Below are 20828 nucleotides of genomic sequence, written 5' to 3' on the forward strand. Positions count from 1 at the left end.
GTATGTCTTTTGCGAGTTTTCTGTCCTCGCATCTCTACGGCCCCAAAAGTTGAGACGGAGGAGCACACAGCTCAGCCACTGCAAGAAGCCATAGAGTCAGCAATCCACCAATTTGCTGCAGATTCGTCAGACATTTTGGAATCAAAATACATGTTTTTGTGCAATAAAAAAATACATTTGTGCTGCAAGAATATAGCAAAAAAATAAATAAAAAAACACCAATTAAAATGGTTTCAAGGTTGCTGAAAATTGTTGTTCTTATAACTGTTTAAAAACATTTTTTGGGGGTCTCTGTCGTGTTCTTTTGCTTGAACAAGAAGACGCAGGACAACTGTGTGCCGTTACTACGAGCTCAAACTTTCTTGAACAAAACACCCTGTCTCCCAATCCTGACATCATCAACCCCCGCCACCAAAGAACATCAGCTAAGGCAAGACAACTCAGTCCACTGAATACAACACATCTCCTGTTCTTTAAGGCCCTTTTCCCTTTATTACAAAACCCGAAACTATTCCACTACTTCCCCTTTACCACGAATTTGGAACATCAACACAAAGCTCACTTAACCATTTTTCACATTACTATAACCCAAATGAACATTTGCAGACTTATCTCTGCAGATCCAATTGGTTTGGCGTGTTAACAGTTCTTCCTGATCTGGTCCTCACAACATGACTATGTACCTGGGTTTCTGGTGAAATGCCATTGTAAAGTGGCAAGGCCTCAACAGTCTTACTTAACACTCCTCATTGTTTATAAATCAGGTTTCAGCTGCAAACAGATTATCCCTTTAAAGTCCTTTCTCTAGTTTTGAGGTTTGCTCTTATGAACTTGGACCTTGTCCTCTACTTTTTGTGGCGTTGATTTATCGCCCGCCTGGACTGAATGTGGAATTTCTAAAAGACTTTGCTGATTTCTTGGCTATGAATGTGTTGAAATATGATCAGATTTTGATTGTAGGAGATTTTAACATCCACATTTGTTGCCCTGATAAAACGATGGTTGAGGACTTTTGCACCTATTAAGTTCTCTGAATCTTTCTCAGTGGGTTCAGGGTTCTACAATTGTGAAGGGACACACTCTTGACCTAGTTATTTCCTCTGGTCTTTAGACCATTAATGTGGAAACATTGAGGCCTGTTTTCTCAGACCACTCTCCGATTTTATGTAATTTTAGTGTTCCGTCTCGGCAGGTCCCAGCTTCTCTTCCTGAGAGGCGCAGCCGTGCCATAAATCCTGCTAAGGTGGCAAGATTCAGTGAGTGCTTTAGTCTAGCAGGACAGGGCCTTCTCTTAGCCCACCTCCCTGTTGAAGAGTTTATTACTCGTTTTGATACGCTATGCACATCTGTTTTGGATGATGTTGCTCCCTTTTAGATTAGGAAAGGAGGGCATAGGGCAGAGCCGTGGATGTCTGATGAGACCCAGGCCTCCAGGCAGGCCTGTAGGAGAGCTGAGCGAAAGTGGAAGCAAGACAAACTTCATGTGTCCTATGAAATTTATAAAAAGTCACTTTTTGATCACCAGGAAGTGGAACGACAGGCTAGGATCAGATACTATGCCAACATTGTGGAATCAAATTCTCATGACCCACGCACTCTCTTTAAGGTGATTGATTCAGTACTGGAAACTGCAACTCCTGCCTCCAGGTCCACGGCTGCGATGGCCGGGACATGTTAAGATTTTCTTCACTACTTTGTGGACAAGATCGTGATGATTCGGGCTGCTATTGTAGGCCGCACTCCTGTTTTCGTGGCACCTATGCCACTTAGGGCAAACCTGCCAGCCTTCCAGACTGTATCTATGACAGAGTTAGAGGAACTCATTTCTAAGCAAAAACCTTCTGGTTCCCCTTATGATGCTCTTCCCCCAAGGATGCTTAAGGAGGCTTTTTCTGTTCTGGCCCCTTATATACTGGTTATGTTAAATACCATTCTGGGCTCTTGTGTGGTTCCCCTTACTTTTAAGAGGGCTGTTGTACGACCACTACCACTGTAACAAAGGTCACCATCAGTAACACACTACAACGGCAGGGAATCAAATCCTGCAGTGCCAGACGTGTTCCGCTGCTGAAGCCAGTGCATGTCCAGGCCCGTCTGACGTTTGCCAGAGAGCACATGGATGATACAGCAGAGGATTGGGAGAATGTCATGTGGTCACATGAAACCAAAGTAGAACATTTTGGTATAAACTCAACTCGTCGTGTTTGGAGGAAGAAGAATACGGAGTTGCATCCCAAGAACACTATACCTACTGTGAAGCATGGGGGTGGGAACATCATGCTTTGGGGCTGTTTTTCTGCTAAGGGGACAGGACGACTGATCCGTGTTAAGGACAGAATGAATGGGGCCATGTATCATGAGATTCTGAGCCAAAACCTCCTTCCATCAGTGAGAGCTTTGAAGATGAAACGTGGCTGGGTCTTCCAACACGACAATGATCCCAAACACACAGCCCGGGTAACAAAGGAGTGGCTCCTTAAGAAGCATTTGAAAGTCCTGGAGTGGCCTAGCCAGTCTCCAGACATCAACCCCATAGAAAATCTATGGAGGGAGTTGAAAGTCCGTGTTGCTCGGCGACAGCCCCAAAACATCACTGCTCTCGAGAAGATCTGCATGGAGGAATGGGCCAAAATACCAGCTACTGTGTGTGCAAACCTGGTAAAGACCTATAGTAATCGTTCGACCTCTGTTATTGCCAACAAAGGTTATGTTACAAAATATTGAGTTGAATTTTTGCTATTGACCAAATACTTATTTTTCACCCTGTTTTACAAATAAATTCTTTAAAAATCCTGCCATGTGAATTCATGGATTTTTTTTTCACATTCTGTCTCTCACAGTTGAAGTGTACCTATGATGAAAATGACTGACCTCTGTCATCATTTTAAGTGGGAGAACTTGCACAATCGGTGGCTGGCTAAATACTTTTTTGCCCCACTGTATATTTTTGCTGTAAACAAATCAAACAAATGTGTGATTTTTGTCTTTAGTTTGCACCAGATTTTTTAGGCCTTATGGAATATTATGTACAGGTGCTGGCCAGTAAATTAGAATATCATCAAAAGGTTGAAAATATTTCAGTAATTCCATTCAAAACGTGAAACTTGTACATTATATTCATGCAATGCACACAGACCAATGTATTTCCAATGTTTATTACGTTTAATTTTGATATTTATAGGTGACAACCAATGAAAACATCAAATCTGGTATCTCAGAAAATTAGAATATTCTAAAGGCCAATGAAAAAATGTTTGTTTCTCTAATGTTGGCCAACTGAAAAGAATGAACATGAAAAGAATGTGCATGTATAGCACTCAATACTTAGTCGGGGCTCCTTTTGCCTCAATAACTGCAGTAATGCGGCGTGGCATGGACTCGATCAGTCTGTGGCACTGCTCAGGTGTTACGAGAGCCCAGGTTGCTCTGATAGTCGTCTTCAGCTCCTCTGCATTGTTGGGTCTAGCGTATTGCATCCTCCGCTTCACAATACCCCATAGATTTTCTATGGGGTTAAGGTCAGGCGAGTTTGCGGGCCAATCAAGGACAGGGATACCATGGTCCTTGAACCAGGTGCTGGTGGTTTTGGCACTGTGTGCAGGTGCCAAGTCCTGTTGAAAGGTGAAGTCTGCATCCCCATAAAGTTGGTCAGCAGCAGGAAGCATGAAGTGCTCTAAAACTTCCTGGTAGACGGCTGCATTGACCCTGGACCTCAGGAAACAGAGTGGGCCAACACCGGCAGATGACATGGCACCCCACACCATCACTGACGGTGGAAACTTTACACTGGACCTCATGCAACGTGGATTCTGTGCTTCTCCGCTCTTCCTCCAGACTCTGGGTCCTTGATTTCCAAAGGAAATGCAGAACTTGCTTTCATCAGAAAACATAACTTTGGACCACTCAGCATCAGTCCAGTCCTTTTTGTCCTTGGCCCAGGCGAGACGCTTCTTGCGCTGTTTCTTGTTCAAGAGTGGCTTGACACACGGAATGCGACACCTGAATCCCATGTCTTTCATGAGTCTCCTCGTGGTGGTTCTTGAAGCGCTGACTCCAGCTGCAGTCCACTCTTTGTGGATCTCCCCCACATTTTTGAATGGGTTTGTCGTCACAATTCTCTGCAGGGTGCGGTTATCCCTAGAGCTTGTACACTTTTTTCTACCACATTTTTTCCGTCCCTTCGCCTGTCTGTTAATGTGCTTGGACACAGAGCTCTGCGAACAGCCAGCTTCTTTAGCAATCACCTTTTGTGTCTTGCCCTCCTTGTGCAAGGTGTCAATGATTGTCTTTTGGACAGCTGTTAAGTCAGAAGTCTTCCCCATGATTGTGGTGCCTTCAAAACAAGACTGAGGGACCTTTTAAAGGCCTTTGCAGGTGTTTTGAGTAAATCAGCTGATTAGAGTGGCAGCAGGTGTCTTCTATATTCAGCCTTTTCAGAATATTCTAATTTTTTGAGATACCAAATTTGGAGTTTTCATTAGTTGTCACTTATGAATATCAAATTTAAATGTAATGAACATTGGAAATACATTGGTCTGTGTGCATTGCATGAATATAATGTACAAGTTTCACGTTTTGAATGGAATTACTGAAATATCTTCAACCTTTTGATGATATTCTAATTTACTGGCCAGCACCTGTATATATATATATATATATATATATATATATATATATATATATATATATATATATATATATATATATATATATATATATATATATATAATATTCCACAAGGCCTAAAACCTCTGGTGCAAACTAAAGACAAAAATCACACATTTGTTTGATTTGTTTGATATATATATATATATATATATATATATATATATATATATATATATATATATATATATATATATATATATATATATGTGTGTGTGTGTGTGTGTGTGTGTGTGTGTGTGTGTGTGTGTGTGTGTTATATATACACATATATATATATATATATATATATATATATATATATATATATATATATATATATATATATATATATATAACAGTCAGCAACAAAACTCCATGCAGTTTCTTTAAATGCCTTTCACCTCACTAAAGATGAAACCCCATGATACAGTATATTTATAACTTTACATTAATACAACTTTTGGTGAATTGTGTCGGCTCTAACAAGTCGGCTGATGACAATGGAGAAAGAACTTCATGAGCAGTTTATCATGAGTTTATCCACGAAGAAGAAAACCGGAAGTGGAATTGATCCTCCTGATCGCGAAAGCTAAAGCTACGTTGGTGTCATCGTCTCATAGGTTTTAGGCTTGACAACACAAACAACATCCTTATTTCGTGTTTTACCACGAACACATATTCTTACGGGGGTCTCTGAAGAGGTAAGTTCACATTACAAACAGAAGGAAAATGACAGGCAGCTCGTTTGTAGCCATGTTTGTAGCAGAGCTAGTCCTGTTGACCGTTGCTAAAGTTAGTTAGCTAAACACAGTAGCATTGGCCTCTGAGATTGACGTTAGCGTACACAGTACATAGACAGCCGATGCCACAATTTAATAGATATGTAATTATGTCTGATGATATAATGTAGTTAGAAACTGGTCTGATGTCTTCGTGGTAAATTAAATGTTTTATATGTGTCCAGTAATGCCAGAATTACTGTTAGCTTAGCTTGCTAACTATTGGATTAGCTACAGTCAGATAAGTCAGGTTAAGTAGCCTCCATAGTTAAGAAATAAAACTACATTTCATTCTCACTGCCGTCACAGTCTACGTAGAGCTCATTACTCATCAGCTGTTATCCACATGACAGAGTAGGCCAGTAAGTAGAGGCGCGCTTTCCTCATTTGAAGCTCAGCGGGCTAACAAATAAAAGTACTTCAAAAACGGTGTCACGAAGTGTTGGATTTGCTGTGTGAAGAATGTGTTTTAAATTACCCACTTTTGGATTGAATTGTTTGGAATTCTAAATGTTAATTTAAGGAATGGGTGAAGCGTTGGCCAGTAAATTAGAATCAGATTTGAATGATGAAATTAAAATTGAGAGCTTGTGGCCTATCAAGTTCGGACCACTACATGCCTGCTGTTAACGTAAACACATGAACAGGATGTCTTTAATATTCATAAAGTTTCATTTTAGGCCGCTATTTGCACAACCTACCTGGATTTCAACCAAATATGACAATAAAAAGTTCGTAATTCATATGTAGGGATTATTGTTGTGATACCATCATGTCAAACGTCACTCCAACATTAGCTCCCGTTTTTTATTAGATCCTTGTTTTATGTTTTTGGAAATTTGACAACAAACAAAAAAATATAAATACCCGGTTTTGCTATTTTTTTATATGAAGTGAGACTTTGTTTCTATTTAAAATAATCTACAGAATATCCGGTCAACAGTATTACTCAAAAATATGATAAGAGAAATTCAGTGCATTACTGCAGCACTGAAGTAGATCATGTGACACTAAATAACCATAAAAATAAAATACTATTATCTCTTCTTGTAATCCACAAACACTAGTTTTAAATCAAGTACTTTTCTCAACACTGCAGAAGTTTTCTACTTTGTCCTAAAGCTGCAGGTTACATTTTCTGCCTATAGTATAAATAAATGCAGTATATAAAGCATGTTGATCACTGTAGGATTAGTTTAATCTGGCTCATAATTTCAGAGTTGCAATACAATCAGGAAAATAATAAAAACTATGCATTTTTGGTATTGTGGTGTTTGTCTGTGTAGAAATAGCTGTTATTATTATTGTCTTGTGTGATTTCAGATGAGCAATACCGGGAATAAGAGAGCTCCAACTACAGCCACTCAGCGACTTAAGCAGGATTACCTCAGGATAAAGAAAGACCCAGTGCCTTATATCTGTGCAGAACCTCTCCCCTCCAACATCCTAGAATGGTGAGGTTTCCATGCACACATTATTGTTGCTCGTCAAGTCTTTAAAACCTGTGAATCCCCTATGATTTCTGCAATTCAGACTGTACATAATAAATTTTCACATTAAATTTTCAAATTAAAAATACAGAATGTAGGCTTTATTTCAGTTGAATGTTTCTAAATTATTATCATCTTAGATGGTATTTTTTTAATTTCACAATGATCTTTAGAGTGAAAGAGCGGCACTAGCTTGGTGTCACATAATGAGCATTTACGTTATGTTGTGATTATTTTCATCCTAATTTTTCTTATTTTTATCTCATTTGTGTTTTATTTTGGGCACACTGTTGTTTTTCCTTAAGCATTTGGCTTTCTTCCCAAAACAGTTTTTTTTTTTTTTTGCAGTTGACACATTTTGCTAGTGTTTCATTTATTAAACAATTAGAGAGGTCCATCATCATTAATTAGAAATTATGTAACCATTGGTAAATGGCCGAGTTAACTTTTTTACCACTTTTCTGGGCAATTTGTGACATGTGTCCAAAACAGGAAGTTGAAATTGTCTTTTGTGTGAAGGCCTCCTAAAGTTAGAGTAAATCTTAAATAAATACATGCTCTGAGTTTCTCATGCTCAGAAATAAAATTCATCTCAAAATAATTAGCAATCGAGAGCTTTTCTTTGTCTCAAAATTGGGTTGCAAATATTTTAGGGATGGTAACTGCTACTACTACTAAGTCTGGGCTGGTCCATAACCACTAATAACATTAGTGATTACCTGCAAATAGTCAACACATCGCCACATAGCTCTAACGCCCTTTTCTGCATATATTAATAATTCACTGTGATGTTTAAGGTGAGTTTTATTATTATTTAGTCTTGAAATGCTAACTTGGTTTTAATAAACATGGCCATTTGAACATTATTGTTTGGTCTTCATAATCCAGCACAACCTGATGATGAAGGCTGGACAGTAAAGTTTAATTATGATGGGAAGTTTGAACAGGTCATGTTTAAATACTACTCCAAACAAAGTTGAATAAAAGTTCTGGTGCTCTGTGTTCGGCCATGACAGACAGATGTCTCGATTGGCTAGTTTTGGGTTAACGCAGTCTGGCATTTCCAGCTCTATTGTCCGAAGCTCGAGTGTTTTAGATGCAAACTTCTCTGCATCATGGAGTCTGGTTTAATTAATCACAACCCCTCAACATAAAATAGGAAAAAGTAAATGCCCGGTGTTTTATGTGTATATTCCTAAATGTAATCTCACTTTTATTGCAATTCAGTTCCTTCAAACTCTCAATGGAACAGGTTTTGGGCACAGACTGTTCCTGATGAGTGTCTGTCCACACAACCCATTATTCCTTTCCAGAAAACATCCATGTTGCAAAACATGGAAAACATGTTTTTCTGGAAGGACAAACAATGCAGTTGACTTTTCCACAGTTTAATCTTTTGGTTTCATTATGATGATTGCTGTTGACATAATCCAGTCATCCATCAATAACCTGTTTCAGTGATTGGTGACTAAACTAGTACCGACATCAGCAGGTGGTTATTAACACATAACTGCACACACAGGTTACGTATGATGATGTTTTTCTCCCATTTAAAATCCACCTTCCTGGTTCCGGATTGGTTTTCTATTTATTTTTTTGTCAAACAAGTCATGTTTGTATTTCAGCTGAATTGTATTTGAACTCTGACCTATTTCCTGGAGCACCATTTTTAGGCTTCCAGCCAGAGAGACGGAGAAAACAATATGTGCCAGTGGAGTTTGGAATTAAATACAGAATAGAATACCCTTTTATTATCTCGCAGTGGGGGACAGCAGCGATCCCATTCACAACAAGAGCAAAGAACAAAAATCAAGAAGAATAAGGAATAAAAAAAAACATATATGCAAGATATACTAAAAGATTCAATTGATTTTACAACATAAAATATACTATAAAATGACTTGCAGTGAGACATGGAGTAATAAAAAGGTTATAGGATGTGGCTAGTTTGCACACATAGCATTAGCTCTGGTTTTCCCCCATTGAAGACTCACGTTGTTACATTTCCAGCTTGTGGTTCCGATAAAAATTTACTCTACCACAGAAATCTTGTTGAGGTTTGTCATTGTGCCAAGATAACAATAAAGTTGCTGCTGGGAAAGAAATAAACTCCACAAACCAAATTTTTATGTTTCTGAAAGCCGTTTGACCTTTCCCCTCCAGTTGGATCCTTTTTGGGTTTCTAATACCCTCAAATTAATTTATAATCAGAACAAAGGCAACAAACCACTTAATTAAAAATGTTTCCTCTCTGTGCCCTTCAGATTGTTTAATTTATTTCCACATTTAAGTCTAATAACTGCAAAATTAACCATAGCTATAAAATGCAGTTATTCTGTACTTGTTTTTGCATTTGGAACATACTAAAATACTCATTTAGTTAATGTATTTATTCATATATTAAATGATTTTTGTTCCTGTTAACACTACTGTGGAACATTTTGAAATAAGGTATAGCTTGCACAGCTTTTTTTCTATTTTTTTACTTTAAATCAATCAATCAATCAATCAAAGCTTTATTTATAAAGCGCCTTCCGCAGCCCTGTCAGGAAGCCCAAAGCGCTGAACATGGTACAGTTGTATGTAAATATATTGAATAAATCAACAATAAAAGAAATTCAAATTACAAAATACAAATTACAAAATACAAAATGGAAATTACAAGATAGATGAAACATTCTGGTAAAGGACAAATGTGTGAAACACATTTGGATAGAGTGGATGGATTGAGTGTACCAATGAAAACTGTGGAATGGATTCAACATAAAAGAGGGCCAAAATCAAACATGTTCTGGAAATGCCAAGCGGAGGAGGTGTGTTTTTAGGTGATTCTTAAAGACTGTCAGAGAAGGGGACAGCCTAACTGAGGGTGGCAACTGGTTCCAGAGTGACGGTGCTAGGACTGAGAAAGCCCGGTCCCCACGGGTACGACACCTAGACCGAGGGACAGCGAGCAGGCCTTGGTCAGAGGAGCGCAGAGCACGTGGTGGGGAATGTTTGTTCAGGAGAGTGGCCAGATAGGGGGGACCACCACCCTGGAAGAAATGATAAACAAAGACGAGGATTTTGATTTGTGAGCGATAGCAAATCGGAAGCCAGTGCAGAGAGGCCAGAACCGGACTGATGTGGTCCCGTTTCCTGGTCCCAGTCAGGAACCTGGCAGCGCTGTTCTGCACAACCTGTAGGCGACGCAGTGTTGACTGACACAACCCTGCATATAGAGAGTTGCAGTAGTCAAGCCGAGAAATAACATAATAATAACATAATAATTAAAGAGACAATATGTAGTTTTTACCATTAATCTTTGGAAATATCCATCAACATGTTGTTGAAAAAAATTAAATGATGCCCAGTTGTTGAAAAATATTCGTAACATATAACCGTAAAAATCTGGTCTAAAATACAATAGAGAAGGTCTAAATCTCTGGGCGACGCCATATTAGATGCAATATTTCCTTCTACGGGAGCCCATGAGGACAAATTGCATTTACTGGTTTGTAACAAATTGTTACAAAACATTCTCCATTCATAAACGTTGTTTTACACATTTGCCTCTTCACTCACTGCTAGTGATGAAAGGGAGTCTGATGTGATTGTTATTTTGCTGGAGGTTGCACTCCCAGGGATTTATGACCCTAACCCCAAAATTCCACTATCTCCGCTCTGCCCCTGCTTTCCGCTGCCGCTCGCTTCCGAACTCAAATTATACTGTACCCGCTTTGCAACGGCTCCGCTCCGGTGCGGAGACCTGAGGTGAGCAAACAGGCATGCGGGGGATTTTCGAGATCTTGCGTTACAGTCCGAGCAATAAATGTGGGAAGTTAGATCCAAAACACCCGTTGTGTGGGAGAAGCATCGAAATGAACTGTTTAATCTGCCCATCATTTGTGTTGAGAGATCAGCAGCGTTTGGATCAACAAAGGGTGACTGCTTTGATAGTGGAAACTGTATTTATGGCTTATTTTTGTGCATTTAAACTTCAGCCGCCATTGATAGTTGTTAAAAGTTGTTAAACCTGTGCATATGAAAAGAAAAACGCTTTTTGTTATCGATTTATTGTGAAATAACGGAATTTTATTTTATTGCTTGCTCCCTTTCCTGTTGGGCGGTTGTGATTTCTGTCCATTGACTGCGGAGGTGCTCCGGCGTCCGGCAAAAATAGAATCGATCCTATTTTTGCCGGATGGCGGAACGGAGGGCGGCGCACTGCGCCGTACGGCCGCAGTAGTGGAACAGCTCTGACTACAACAGGACCGTTTTTGCTGCAGAGTTCGTGCCGGAGCGGAGCGGAGATAGTGGAATTTTGGGGTAATGGCATCCGTTGGTAAGGTCTTACTCAAAAACAAAAATGCCTCTTGCTTGCTAACTAACATTTTAGTGTGCAGCGCCTTATTTGGTTGTAATGCCTTGTGAATGCGCTTTATAAATAAAATTGGATTGGATTGGATTGGATTGTAATGATTTAGGTATGTCCTGCCCCCTGTGAGGGAAAATACACGTCATCACTTTAATCCAAAACTTTCTTTTTATTATAAATACAGACTCAAAGAAAAATACTCCTTTTTCAAGGAAAGTGCATTACAAATTAGTGTGTTTCTAGGCAATTGGTAATAATAATAAAAAAATCCCAGTTTTTAGGATATTTGGTATGTTTTATGGTTTTATTCATTGTATATATTTTTTTTCTGTAGGCACTATGTAGTCAGAGGTCCTGAGAAGACTCCATATGAAGGTAAGTATTTCTCATTACGTTTCCCGAATTGAATGTGTTTTCTCCAACTTTGTTTAATATTTTGTATTTTTGTCTTGTCCGTTTTCAGGGGGATATTATCACGGAAAACTCATATTTCCCAGAGAATTTCCTTTTAAGCCACCGAGTATTTATATGATAACACCAAATGGGAGATTCAAGTGCAACACGAGGTGAATCCCTACCCTTTGTGTCACTGATTGAAGACGGAAGCTTTTGAAGATGCTTTCATTCAGTTCTGTTTTTCTCTGTTTGTCCACAGGTTATGTTTGTCCATCACAGACTTCCATCCGGACACGTGGAATCCTGCTTGGTCAGTCTCAACGATCCTCACGGGTCTGCTCAGCTTTATGGTGGAGAAAGGACCAACACTTGGAAGCATTGAGACATCCGACTACACGGTGAGTGGAACAGGTGAGAGGATGGCGTGTAGCAAAGTAACAACAAATCAGTGGTGTTTTTTTCTCTCTAGAAAAGACAACTTTCAGCCCAAAGCCTGGCCTTTAACCTCAAAGACAAAGTGTTCTGTGAGCTCTTTCCTGATGTTGTGGAAGTAAGTATAAAGCAAGCACCACATTTCAGGACTTAAATGTCATCTTTGTGACATTTGATTTCAAAGTCTCCCATCTCTTTACCTTCACCAGGAAATCAGGCAGAAACAGAAGGCCCAAGAGGAGTTAAGTGTCCGCTCCCAGCCCCTTCCTTTACCCGACGTGGTACCTGATGGAGACCCTCAACATGCCCACTATGGGCTCCAGGCACTCAACGGAGGGCCAGCACCCGTGGGGGGTGCTAACCCCGCCCCTGGCCTGCAGCAGGCCAATCGAAACCACGGACTTTTAGGTGGAGCTTTAGCCAATCTGTTTGTGATCGTAGGCTTTGCAGCATTTGCGTACACGGTCAAATACGTTCTGAGGAGCATAGCCCAGGAGTAAAAGGAGCAGTCCCCTTCTCCCTGGAGCAAGCCAGCTAAATGACTCCAAACTATACAAACACATTATGAGGAGGAGGAATATTCCCCCCCTGAGCTAACCCCCTCCACAACAGCGACTACCACCGTGGACTTTGGAAGACAGAAACGAACCCTCTCTGGACGGTCTAAGGTTGGATTGGAGTGGGAGGGTCAACGGGGGCTCGGAGGGGTTTATTAAAACGGTTGTGATCCACTTTGTGCTGCAGTGGTTTATATTAGTCCTGGGAACAAACTTGGCTCATGGGTTGAGATTTCTGCCTAAATCCTTCAAAACAATTCTCACCATTTAGTAGCCGTCCTGAAAACGGAGGACGGAATTTTTAACAGTCAAAGACGCGCCGCATTTATTAAATCTGATAACTATTTGCCAAAGCAGACGAAATCATAAATATCACAGCTGTCAAGACTTCATATGTTTTTATTTAGAATTATTGTAGGATAATATATAAAAAATTAATTCATTAAAAGCTTTATTTAGCTTGAAATTTCATGAAAATTATCATCTGAGTCCCCTAGGTGTTGTCTGACTTCAGCGTTGGCTCTAAGCCTTTTCAGGATAGTTTAGTTTTTTTATTTTTATATGAATCCGTTCACTTCAGCTTTTCTCGTGTTTGAGGCGAAGTCTATTAAAGTAGTTTGATCCTCAAATGTGAGTAACTTCATCAGGTTGTAAAGTCTTTCTCACGGTGTCAGACCAGTGTACTTTTAAACAAAGGCTCCTGACTGACGGAGTGATTAAAGGAAGAATCTTCATAAATATACTTGTTTACATACAGATGAACAGCATGAATGCACAAATGAGACATGGAGGTCTTCCAACCCATGAGCCAAGCAGGGTCTGCACACTGGGAACCAGAGACCTTTTTTATTGGTTTAGCTGACCAGAATAGCACCAGGTCCAAAATAAGGACACACAAGAACCATTTTTATTCCTGTACATTTTTATTTTTAAATATATATTTTTTTCTTTTTTTGTTCTCTATTTATAGAAGCCTCCTGCTGGGTCTAGTGTGCTGATTAGAGTAAAACAAAACTACGACCCTGACACTCATAATTTTCTTCTTGATTTACTATTGTGCTTTGCATTTGGTAAAGATGGTTCTACAGTGTATCTAACCGGATCTGAAAGGCACTCTGTTTCTCGTCTTTTTCTGGCACACGTCTTTAAAAAAAGGCAAACTGAAGAAAAGGGGAGTGCATTTGTGTTGTGATACAGCAAATGCTCTAATTACCCTGCTTCACCTAACCTTGTGTGACGTATGTTTTCATAGTCAATGCAAATAAATACCCTGCTTTGCTAGGGCATTTAATAAAACTTTATGAAGCTGTTTCTTTGATAAATGGTATTTTATCAAGAAGAGGCTGTAAAGAAGAAAAGATTTGAGTCTTGGGAACAGTGTTGGGAGTAACGCGGTGCAAAAGTAATTAATTACTGTAATGCATTGCTTTTTGCTGTAATGTGGTAATGTAAGGCATTACAGGGAAAGAAAATGGTATTATTTACTCTGTACAATTGTCAGTAACGCGGTAATTACAATGCATTTTTAAACCCAGAATCAAGATGTGGGTTTCCTAAAAATGACGTCATTCATGGACTCAGCTTTGAGCAGAGAGGACGCAGCGTGAATGGCTCAAATACTCCAGCTGCATCCTGCATGCGGCCGCTGTTATATTCACAAAATCGCTCCACCAAAACAAAGTAATTTGTTTGCGATTGTTTATATCAGCCCATATTCTCTGGTACTTCATGTACTTTTCAGCTGAGTTCATAATCTGTGCCCCGGTGATTTCAACTCATTGCTGCTGGAGCGCAGCGCCAATTAAGCTTCTTCTTTTTTTTTTTCTTGCGTTCGGTAGATCCCTTTGGCTGATTAGTTAGAAGGTAGGAAATCTAGGAAACAGTTTTTCTGGAAGACGTAGAAAACATGCAGCATGCAGGAAGGTTAGAGAACGAAAGGGCAGGATATTATTCACATAAAATAAAGAAAAAAGGTAGGTAGATTTATCCCCAATACACATTTTTACCAGTGAAAAGCAATAATATGTAAGCATTTAATATTTATACATGTGATAGGATTAGATCACCCCAGAAGTCAGTCCCACATCCAGGGCCGTATCAAGGCATTTGGGGACCAAGGCAAATATAGGCTTGGAGCCCCCACCACCTCACTCCCTGCTCAGTTAATATAAGATGGCGGCGTGCTGAGAGTACAGATTGTTGTTGCTTTTATTTAATAAACAATCATTTTAAAGCACTGTTATTATATCTGACTGTTTTTAACAGCAATCTTAGCTCAGACACCACATCACTTTCCACATATATGTCATGAGCTCACTGAGCGTCACATTACCAGATTCATGTTGAAGTTGTTTTGGTGAAAGTAACTTAAAGTAATGCAAAAGTAGTGGAATGCCTTACATTTTAAAATCAGTAATATTGTAATGTAATGAATTACTTTAAAATGAGGGTAACAAGTAATAAATAATGCATTACAGTTTGGAAGTAACTTGCCCAACACTGCTTAGGAAACATATAAGGAAGTCTGCACATGCACGCACTTCGAAAGAATGTTAACCTGAGGGCAGATCTTCTTAGGAAGTGTAATGCATGGGACTGCATAGAAAAGGACGGCTTTAAAAGGCAGAGGTGGAGCAAACCTCATTAAGTACAGCAGAAACTCTGCAGCGATCAGTTCCAGCGCTTCTAACAAGTGAGTTTTAATTCTTTTGTGTTGTATAATGATAATACATGTGTGTTTTTATGGGTTTTACTGGAAAAACATTTCACATTTAGGTAATGGATCTGTCTTTTTCCTTTACAGTTCTCTTTGAAGGAATTTGTCACACTTTTATCCTGGAACCAACCATGTCTCCAAACGTAGAGCTGGAGTGCGTCGTGTGCTTCAACGAGTTCTCTCGCAGAAGCCGGGTCCCACGGGTTCTGCACTGTGACCACACCTTCTGCGCTCCTTGTTTGGAGAAAATGTCCAAGCTCCACAATGGCATCTACACTGTCTCCTGCCCTCTGTGCCGCTGGATCACCTGCATCCTGGCCACCATGAAGCTGTCTGGAGCTCTGTGGGTCAACACTGAGATCTGGGACCAACTGTCAGAAAAGCAGGATTCACTAAAAGATTTAAAAAGTACAAAGACCCAACTCATCATGCCAGCACAGTAAGTGCCTTATTTCAAACTACCTACAGAAGTATTTATACATTTCTCCTCACCTCTTGTTCTAAAAACTCCCCTCTTGTGTTTTAGCTCTGGTTTAAGGCGGACTATTCACACATCTGGTTTCAAGACAAGAGTCCAGAAACTGTTCACCTGTGTACCGCTGCATCACCTGGAGAACTCGTGACAGAGGAAATTCCTCCAACGCATATTTTAAACAGACGATGACACCCGTTTCTATCTCATGAGGCAAAGACTCAAAGCTGCTTGATGATTTTGGATCTGATTTGACTCCCTTTTTAGACGAAGGACTCTCAATTCTGCAAGCTGTGATGTGAACATTTTTGTTATGAAGTATGTTAAAGAGTTTTCTTTTAACCTCGATGAAACTTGGAAATGACAAGAAGTTTCCTCCAGATGAAACTATTTGAGTCAGATGTCCAGTTTTGAACTAAGGAGATTATTTAACATTTTAGTGTAAAAATAACTTATTTTAGAAATCCAATAAGAATATTTATGATTGTTTTTATGAAGATCTTACATTTATGTGTTTGTAATATTTTGTTTACATATGTCACTTGTTTGTTATGTTTATGATTAAAGTTGTATTTGATACCGGAAGTCCAAGCAGAATGTGGCTCAGGGGGTTGCGGATGCAAAAACCCGGGTGTGGGAGGAGTTAAGTGAGACCATGGAGCAAGACTTCTGTACGACATCAAGGAGATTCTGGTCTACCATCTGACACTTCAGGAGGGGAAAGCAGTGCGCTACAAATACTGTTCCTAGTAGGGATGGTGTGCTGCTGACCTTGAATGAGGACGTTGTGGATCGGTTGGCGGAGTATTTCGAAGACCTCTTCAGTCAGGTCTCCCAGTGAGGAAGCAGAGTCCAGGGACTTTGGGTTGGGCTCTTCAATGTCTGGGGCTGAGGTGGTCAAAAAACTTCATGGTGGCAAGGCTCTGGGGATGGATGAGATCCACTCAATTGTCCTTAAGGTTTTGGGCTATGTTGGCTGATGCGGTTCTGTATTATTGCATGGACATTTGAGGCAGTTCCACTGGACTGGCAGACTGTGATGGTGGTCCCCCTATTTAAAAAGGATGGTCGCAGAATGTGTTCCAGCTACAGGGGATCATACTCCTGAACCTCTTTGGAAAGGTCTATTCAGGGATCCTGGATAGGAGGATCCATTGGAGAGTCGATCCTGGAGGCTTCGTGGGACTTTGCTCAACCAGTCTACATGTGTTTTGTGGAATTGGAGAAGGCGTTCTACTGCGCCCCTCGGGGGACCATGTTGGGGGGTACATTGGGAGTATGGGCTACTAAGCTCTCTGATACAGGCTGTTAGGTCCCTGTATGACTGGTGCCAGAGCTTGGTCCACATTGCTGGCAGTAAGTCAGTCTTGTTCCCAGTGAGAGTTGGACTCCGCCAAGGCTGCCCTTTGTCACGATTCTGTTCATAACCTTTATGGACAGGATTTCTAGGCGCAGCCATGGTGTGGAGGGGATCTGTTTAGGTGGCCCAAGGATTGAGTCTGCTTTTTGCAAACGATGTGGTCCGATTGGCTTTATCAGAACGTGATCTCCGGCTCTCACTAGAGCGGTTTGCAGCTGAGCGTGAAGAAGCTGGGATGAGAATCAGCTCCTCTAAATCTGAGACCATGGTCTTGAGTCGGAAAAGGATAGAAAGCCTCTCTTTGGGTCAGGGATGAGGTCCTCAAGTGGAGGAGTTTAAGTATCTCCAGGTTTTGTTCACGAGTGAGGGAAAGATGAAGTGTGAGATTGATAAGCCGGTGTTTGCTGTGTCTGCAGTGTTGTACAGGTCTGTCATGGTGAAAAGAGAGCTTCTGATTCTGATTCTGAACACCTTGGGATTCCCCCTGAGGAGCTGGCCCAAGTGGCTGGGGAGAGGGAAGTCTGGGCCTCTCAGACTACTGCTCCCACGACCCAACTCTGGAAAAGCAGACGAAAATGAATGCATGGATGAATGGATATTCTGATGTCTATAATAAATACTGGTCTGTGTGTGTTCATGTTCAGTATCCCATCCCTCTGTCTTGTTTTTTTCATGTCCATGAAAGTTTTGCAGCCTTCTTTTTATTCTTCATAAATACATTTTACAATATTGGTGTTGTCGATGTTCTTCAGGTGTTCGTTAGTGTCTCTGTTTATGGTATGGAGTGGTATTGTGTGGTTGGGACATTGGTTGACTTTAACTGATTGAAGAGCCTGTATGAACCAGGCTGGGGATCAACAGTTTTCCCCCTCCAAAATCAAAGAAACTTTGGGCACGGGCAAGTTTAGCATGGTCAGGCAGGCAGGGTTCTGGCTTTGGGTCCTTCAGGTCGTTTAGAGTTTGGGTTGAATATTTTGCGTGTTGAGAATTAGTGTTAGTCTTTTTTCTGTGCCTATATATGGAGTGGGCAGGATTGGATGAGGATATTAACATTTTAGCGTTAGCAACCAGCTCAGTGGCCTAGTGGTAGAGTGTCCTCTCTGAGACTGGGAGATCAGGGTTCGATTCCTGGTCGGGTCATACCAAAGACTTTGAAAAATGGGACCCAATGCCTCCCTGCTTGACTCTCAGCATTAAGGGGTTGGATTGGGGGGTTAAACCACCAAATGGTTTCCGAGCACGACTGTGTCTGCAGCTCACCGCTCCTCCAGGGGGACGGGTCAAATGCGGAGAACAAATTTCACATACACAGCAGTGTGTGTGACAACTAATGCGACTTTAACTTTAGCAACAGGGAAAATTTTTATTGCCTCAATATGAACAAGAGTAACCGACACCCTCCTGGGGTGACAAACTGGAACTACATTCACATGATGTTAAAACATTTAGATTATTTTAGTCCAATTATGTCAATGAAGTTACCAAAAAAAATCCTTATTTTTGTTTTTATCCTCTTGGGGGAATCATAAATATCTAAAAGGGTGAGGAGGAGGAAAAGAAGGCATCAGTTACTGGAAATTATTTTTATTTTGACAGATGATGAGTCAAAAATGATCAGGTCTGGTATCAAGGACAACCATTGATTTTCATGTAGTAGTACGTCAGTGTGCATGTCAAAACCTTCACATTGGATGCTTCCTTTTCACTTGAAATTCCACAACCACAGATTACTCACTGGATCCTCCTGGGTGTCGTTTGATTTGGGAGTTTGCACAAAGCCTCTGATAGGTTAAAACCGTTTAGTTCCACTTTCATTGAAAGCAAAACAGTTTTCATGTTTCACAATCCTGTTCTACTCCTCTGGGATTTGTCTCATGTGTTCTGGAGACATTAAGAAAGCTGCATTGTGATGTACATTAACTTCCAAATTTCACAGCAGATTGTAAAATAATTTCCTGTCAGTCTCGGACTAGCTTGGTTAAAAATTGATTTCTGTAAAAATTATAGTTCTACTGAATCTGAAAGGCACACTGTGTTTGTGTTGTGATTCAGCAAATGCTCTAATTACCCTGCTTCACCTAACCTTGTGTGACGTATACATTCATAGTCAATGCAAATAAATACCCTGCTTTGCTAAGGCGTTTAATAAAACTCTTTATGAAGTTGTTTCTTTGATAAATGGTATTTTATCAAGAAGAGGCTGTAAAGAAGGAAATATTTGAGTCTTAGGAAACATATAAGGAAGTCTGCACATGCACGCACTTCGAAAGAATGTTAACCTGAGGGCAGATCTTCTTAGGAAGTGTAATGCATGGGACTGCATTGAAAAGGACGGCTTTAAAAGGCAGAGGTGGAGCAAACCTCATTAAGTACAGCAGAAACTCGGCAGCGATCAGTTCCAGCGCTTCTAACAAGTGAGTTTTAATACTATTGTGTTGTATAATGATAATACATGTGTGTTTTTATGGGTTATACTGGAAAAACATTTCACATTTAGGTAATGGATCTGTCTTTTTCCTTTACAGTTCTCTTTGAAGGAATTTGTCACACTTTTATCCTGGAACCAACCATGTCTCCAAACGTAGAGCTGGAGTGCGTCGTGTGCTTCAACGAGTTCTCTCGCAGAAGCCGGGTCCCACGGGTTCTGCACTGCAACCACACCTTCTGCGCTCCTTGTTTGGAGAAAATGTCCAAGCTCCACAATGGCATCTACACTGTCTCCTGCCCTCTGTGCTGCTGGATCACCTGCATCCTGGCCACCATGAAGCTGTCTGGAGCTCTGTGGGTCAACACTGAGATCTGGGACCAACTGTCAGAAAAGCAGGATTCACTAAAAGATTTAAAAAGTACAAAGACCCAACTCATCATGCCAGCACAGTAAGTGTCTATTTCAAACTACCTACAGAAGTATTTATACATTTCTCCTCACCTCTTGTTCTAAAATCTCCCCTCTTGTGTTTTAGCTCTGGTTTAAGGCGGACTATTCACACATCTGGTTTCAAGACAAGAGTCCAGAAACTGTTCACATGAGTATTGTTTAACTCAGAAGACGATTCAACATTTAATTTTAATGATAATTTATTTGTAACTAATATTTTGAATATTTAAATAATTGTTTTTGTAAAGAATAACTCATGTTTGTGTTCTGCCACCTGCCATGTATGTGTGTTTATGGTGCAAACTTTGTCTTTGTGTGCACTCATTTTTTTAATATTTATTTTTTTAACTGAATTAAACAAATGCATGAACAATAATGCTGTAAAATCTAAATATTTGCATTATTTCAATGAACATTTTTCAATGGAACAAATGTGTAGTGTTTCTAAATGCAAAGAACTTCAACCCACACTTTTGTAGTGTTGAAAAATCAACACACTGAATCACAAAGTTGAAGCAAATGTTCCTTTTGCAGTTTAAAGTTAAGTAAACCAGCTAACAACCTACACAGGTCCCAAAAATATCAGACCTCGTCTCAAAGGAAAACTTGTCTCAGCTCAACTGAAAAGACTGAATGTCTGATCATTGCCCCTACCCGGATTAGTCTAAAACTTGGTCACTTATCTTCTGCTGTCTAGACGAACTTAAGGAATTTGGGTGTCGTTTTTGACCAATTAATGTCCCT

General features: G+C 40.2%; 3 protein-coding genes across 3 annotated transcripts; all 3 read left to right on the plus strand.

Annotated features, from left to right (window-relative positions):
• The first annotated feature begins 5207 nt into the window (after positions 1–5207).
• On the plus strand, positions 5208–12832 carry ube2j2 (ubiquitin-conjugating enzyme E2, J2 (UBC6 homolog, yeast)). The gene is made up of 7 exons (XM_015959502.3): positions 5208–5348; positions 6750–6880; positions 11608–11648; positions 11737–11839; positions 11929–12067; positions 12139–12219; positions 12311–12832. The coding sequence occupies exons 2-7, from the start codon at positions 6750–6752 to the stop codon at positions 12599–12601; spliced, it is 786 nt and encodes a 261-aa protein (XP_015814988.1). The 5' UTR covers positions 5208–5348; the 3' UTR covers positions 12602–12832.
• Positions 12833–15252: 2420 nt separating this feature from the next.
• On the plus strand, positions 15253–16128 carry LOC107385547 (uncharacterized). Its single transcript, XM_054747464.2, has 2 exons — positions 15253–15813; positions 15901–16128. Exons 1-2 carry the CDS (start codon positions 15437–15439, stop codon positions 15995–15997), a joined length of 474 nt encoding a protein of 157 aa, XP_054603439.2. The 5' UTR covers positions 15253–15436; the 3' UTR covers positions 15998–16128.
• Positions 16129–18582: 2454 nt separating this feature from the next.
• Positions 18583–20357, plus strand: LOC107385546 (uncharacterized). Its single transcript, XM_015959500.3, has 4 exons — positions 18583–18612; positions 19551–19620; positions 19732–20083; positions 20170–20357. Exons 1-4 carry the CDS (start codon positions 18583–18585, stop codon positions 20234–20236), a joined length of 519 nt encoding a protein of 172 aa, XP_015814986.2. The 3' UTR covers positions 20237–20357.
• The last annotated feature ends 471 nt before the right edge of the window (positions 20358–20828 follow it).

This window comes from Nothobranchius furzeri, chromosome 3, assembly GCF_043380555.1.
Source record: "Nothobranchius furzeri strain GRZ-AD chromosome 3, NfurGRZ-RIMD1, whole genome shotgun sequence".
Lineage (NCBI taxonomy): Eukaryota > Metazoa > Chordata > Actinopteri > Cyprinodontiformes > Nothobranchiidae > Nothobranchius > Nothobranchius furzeri.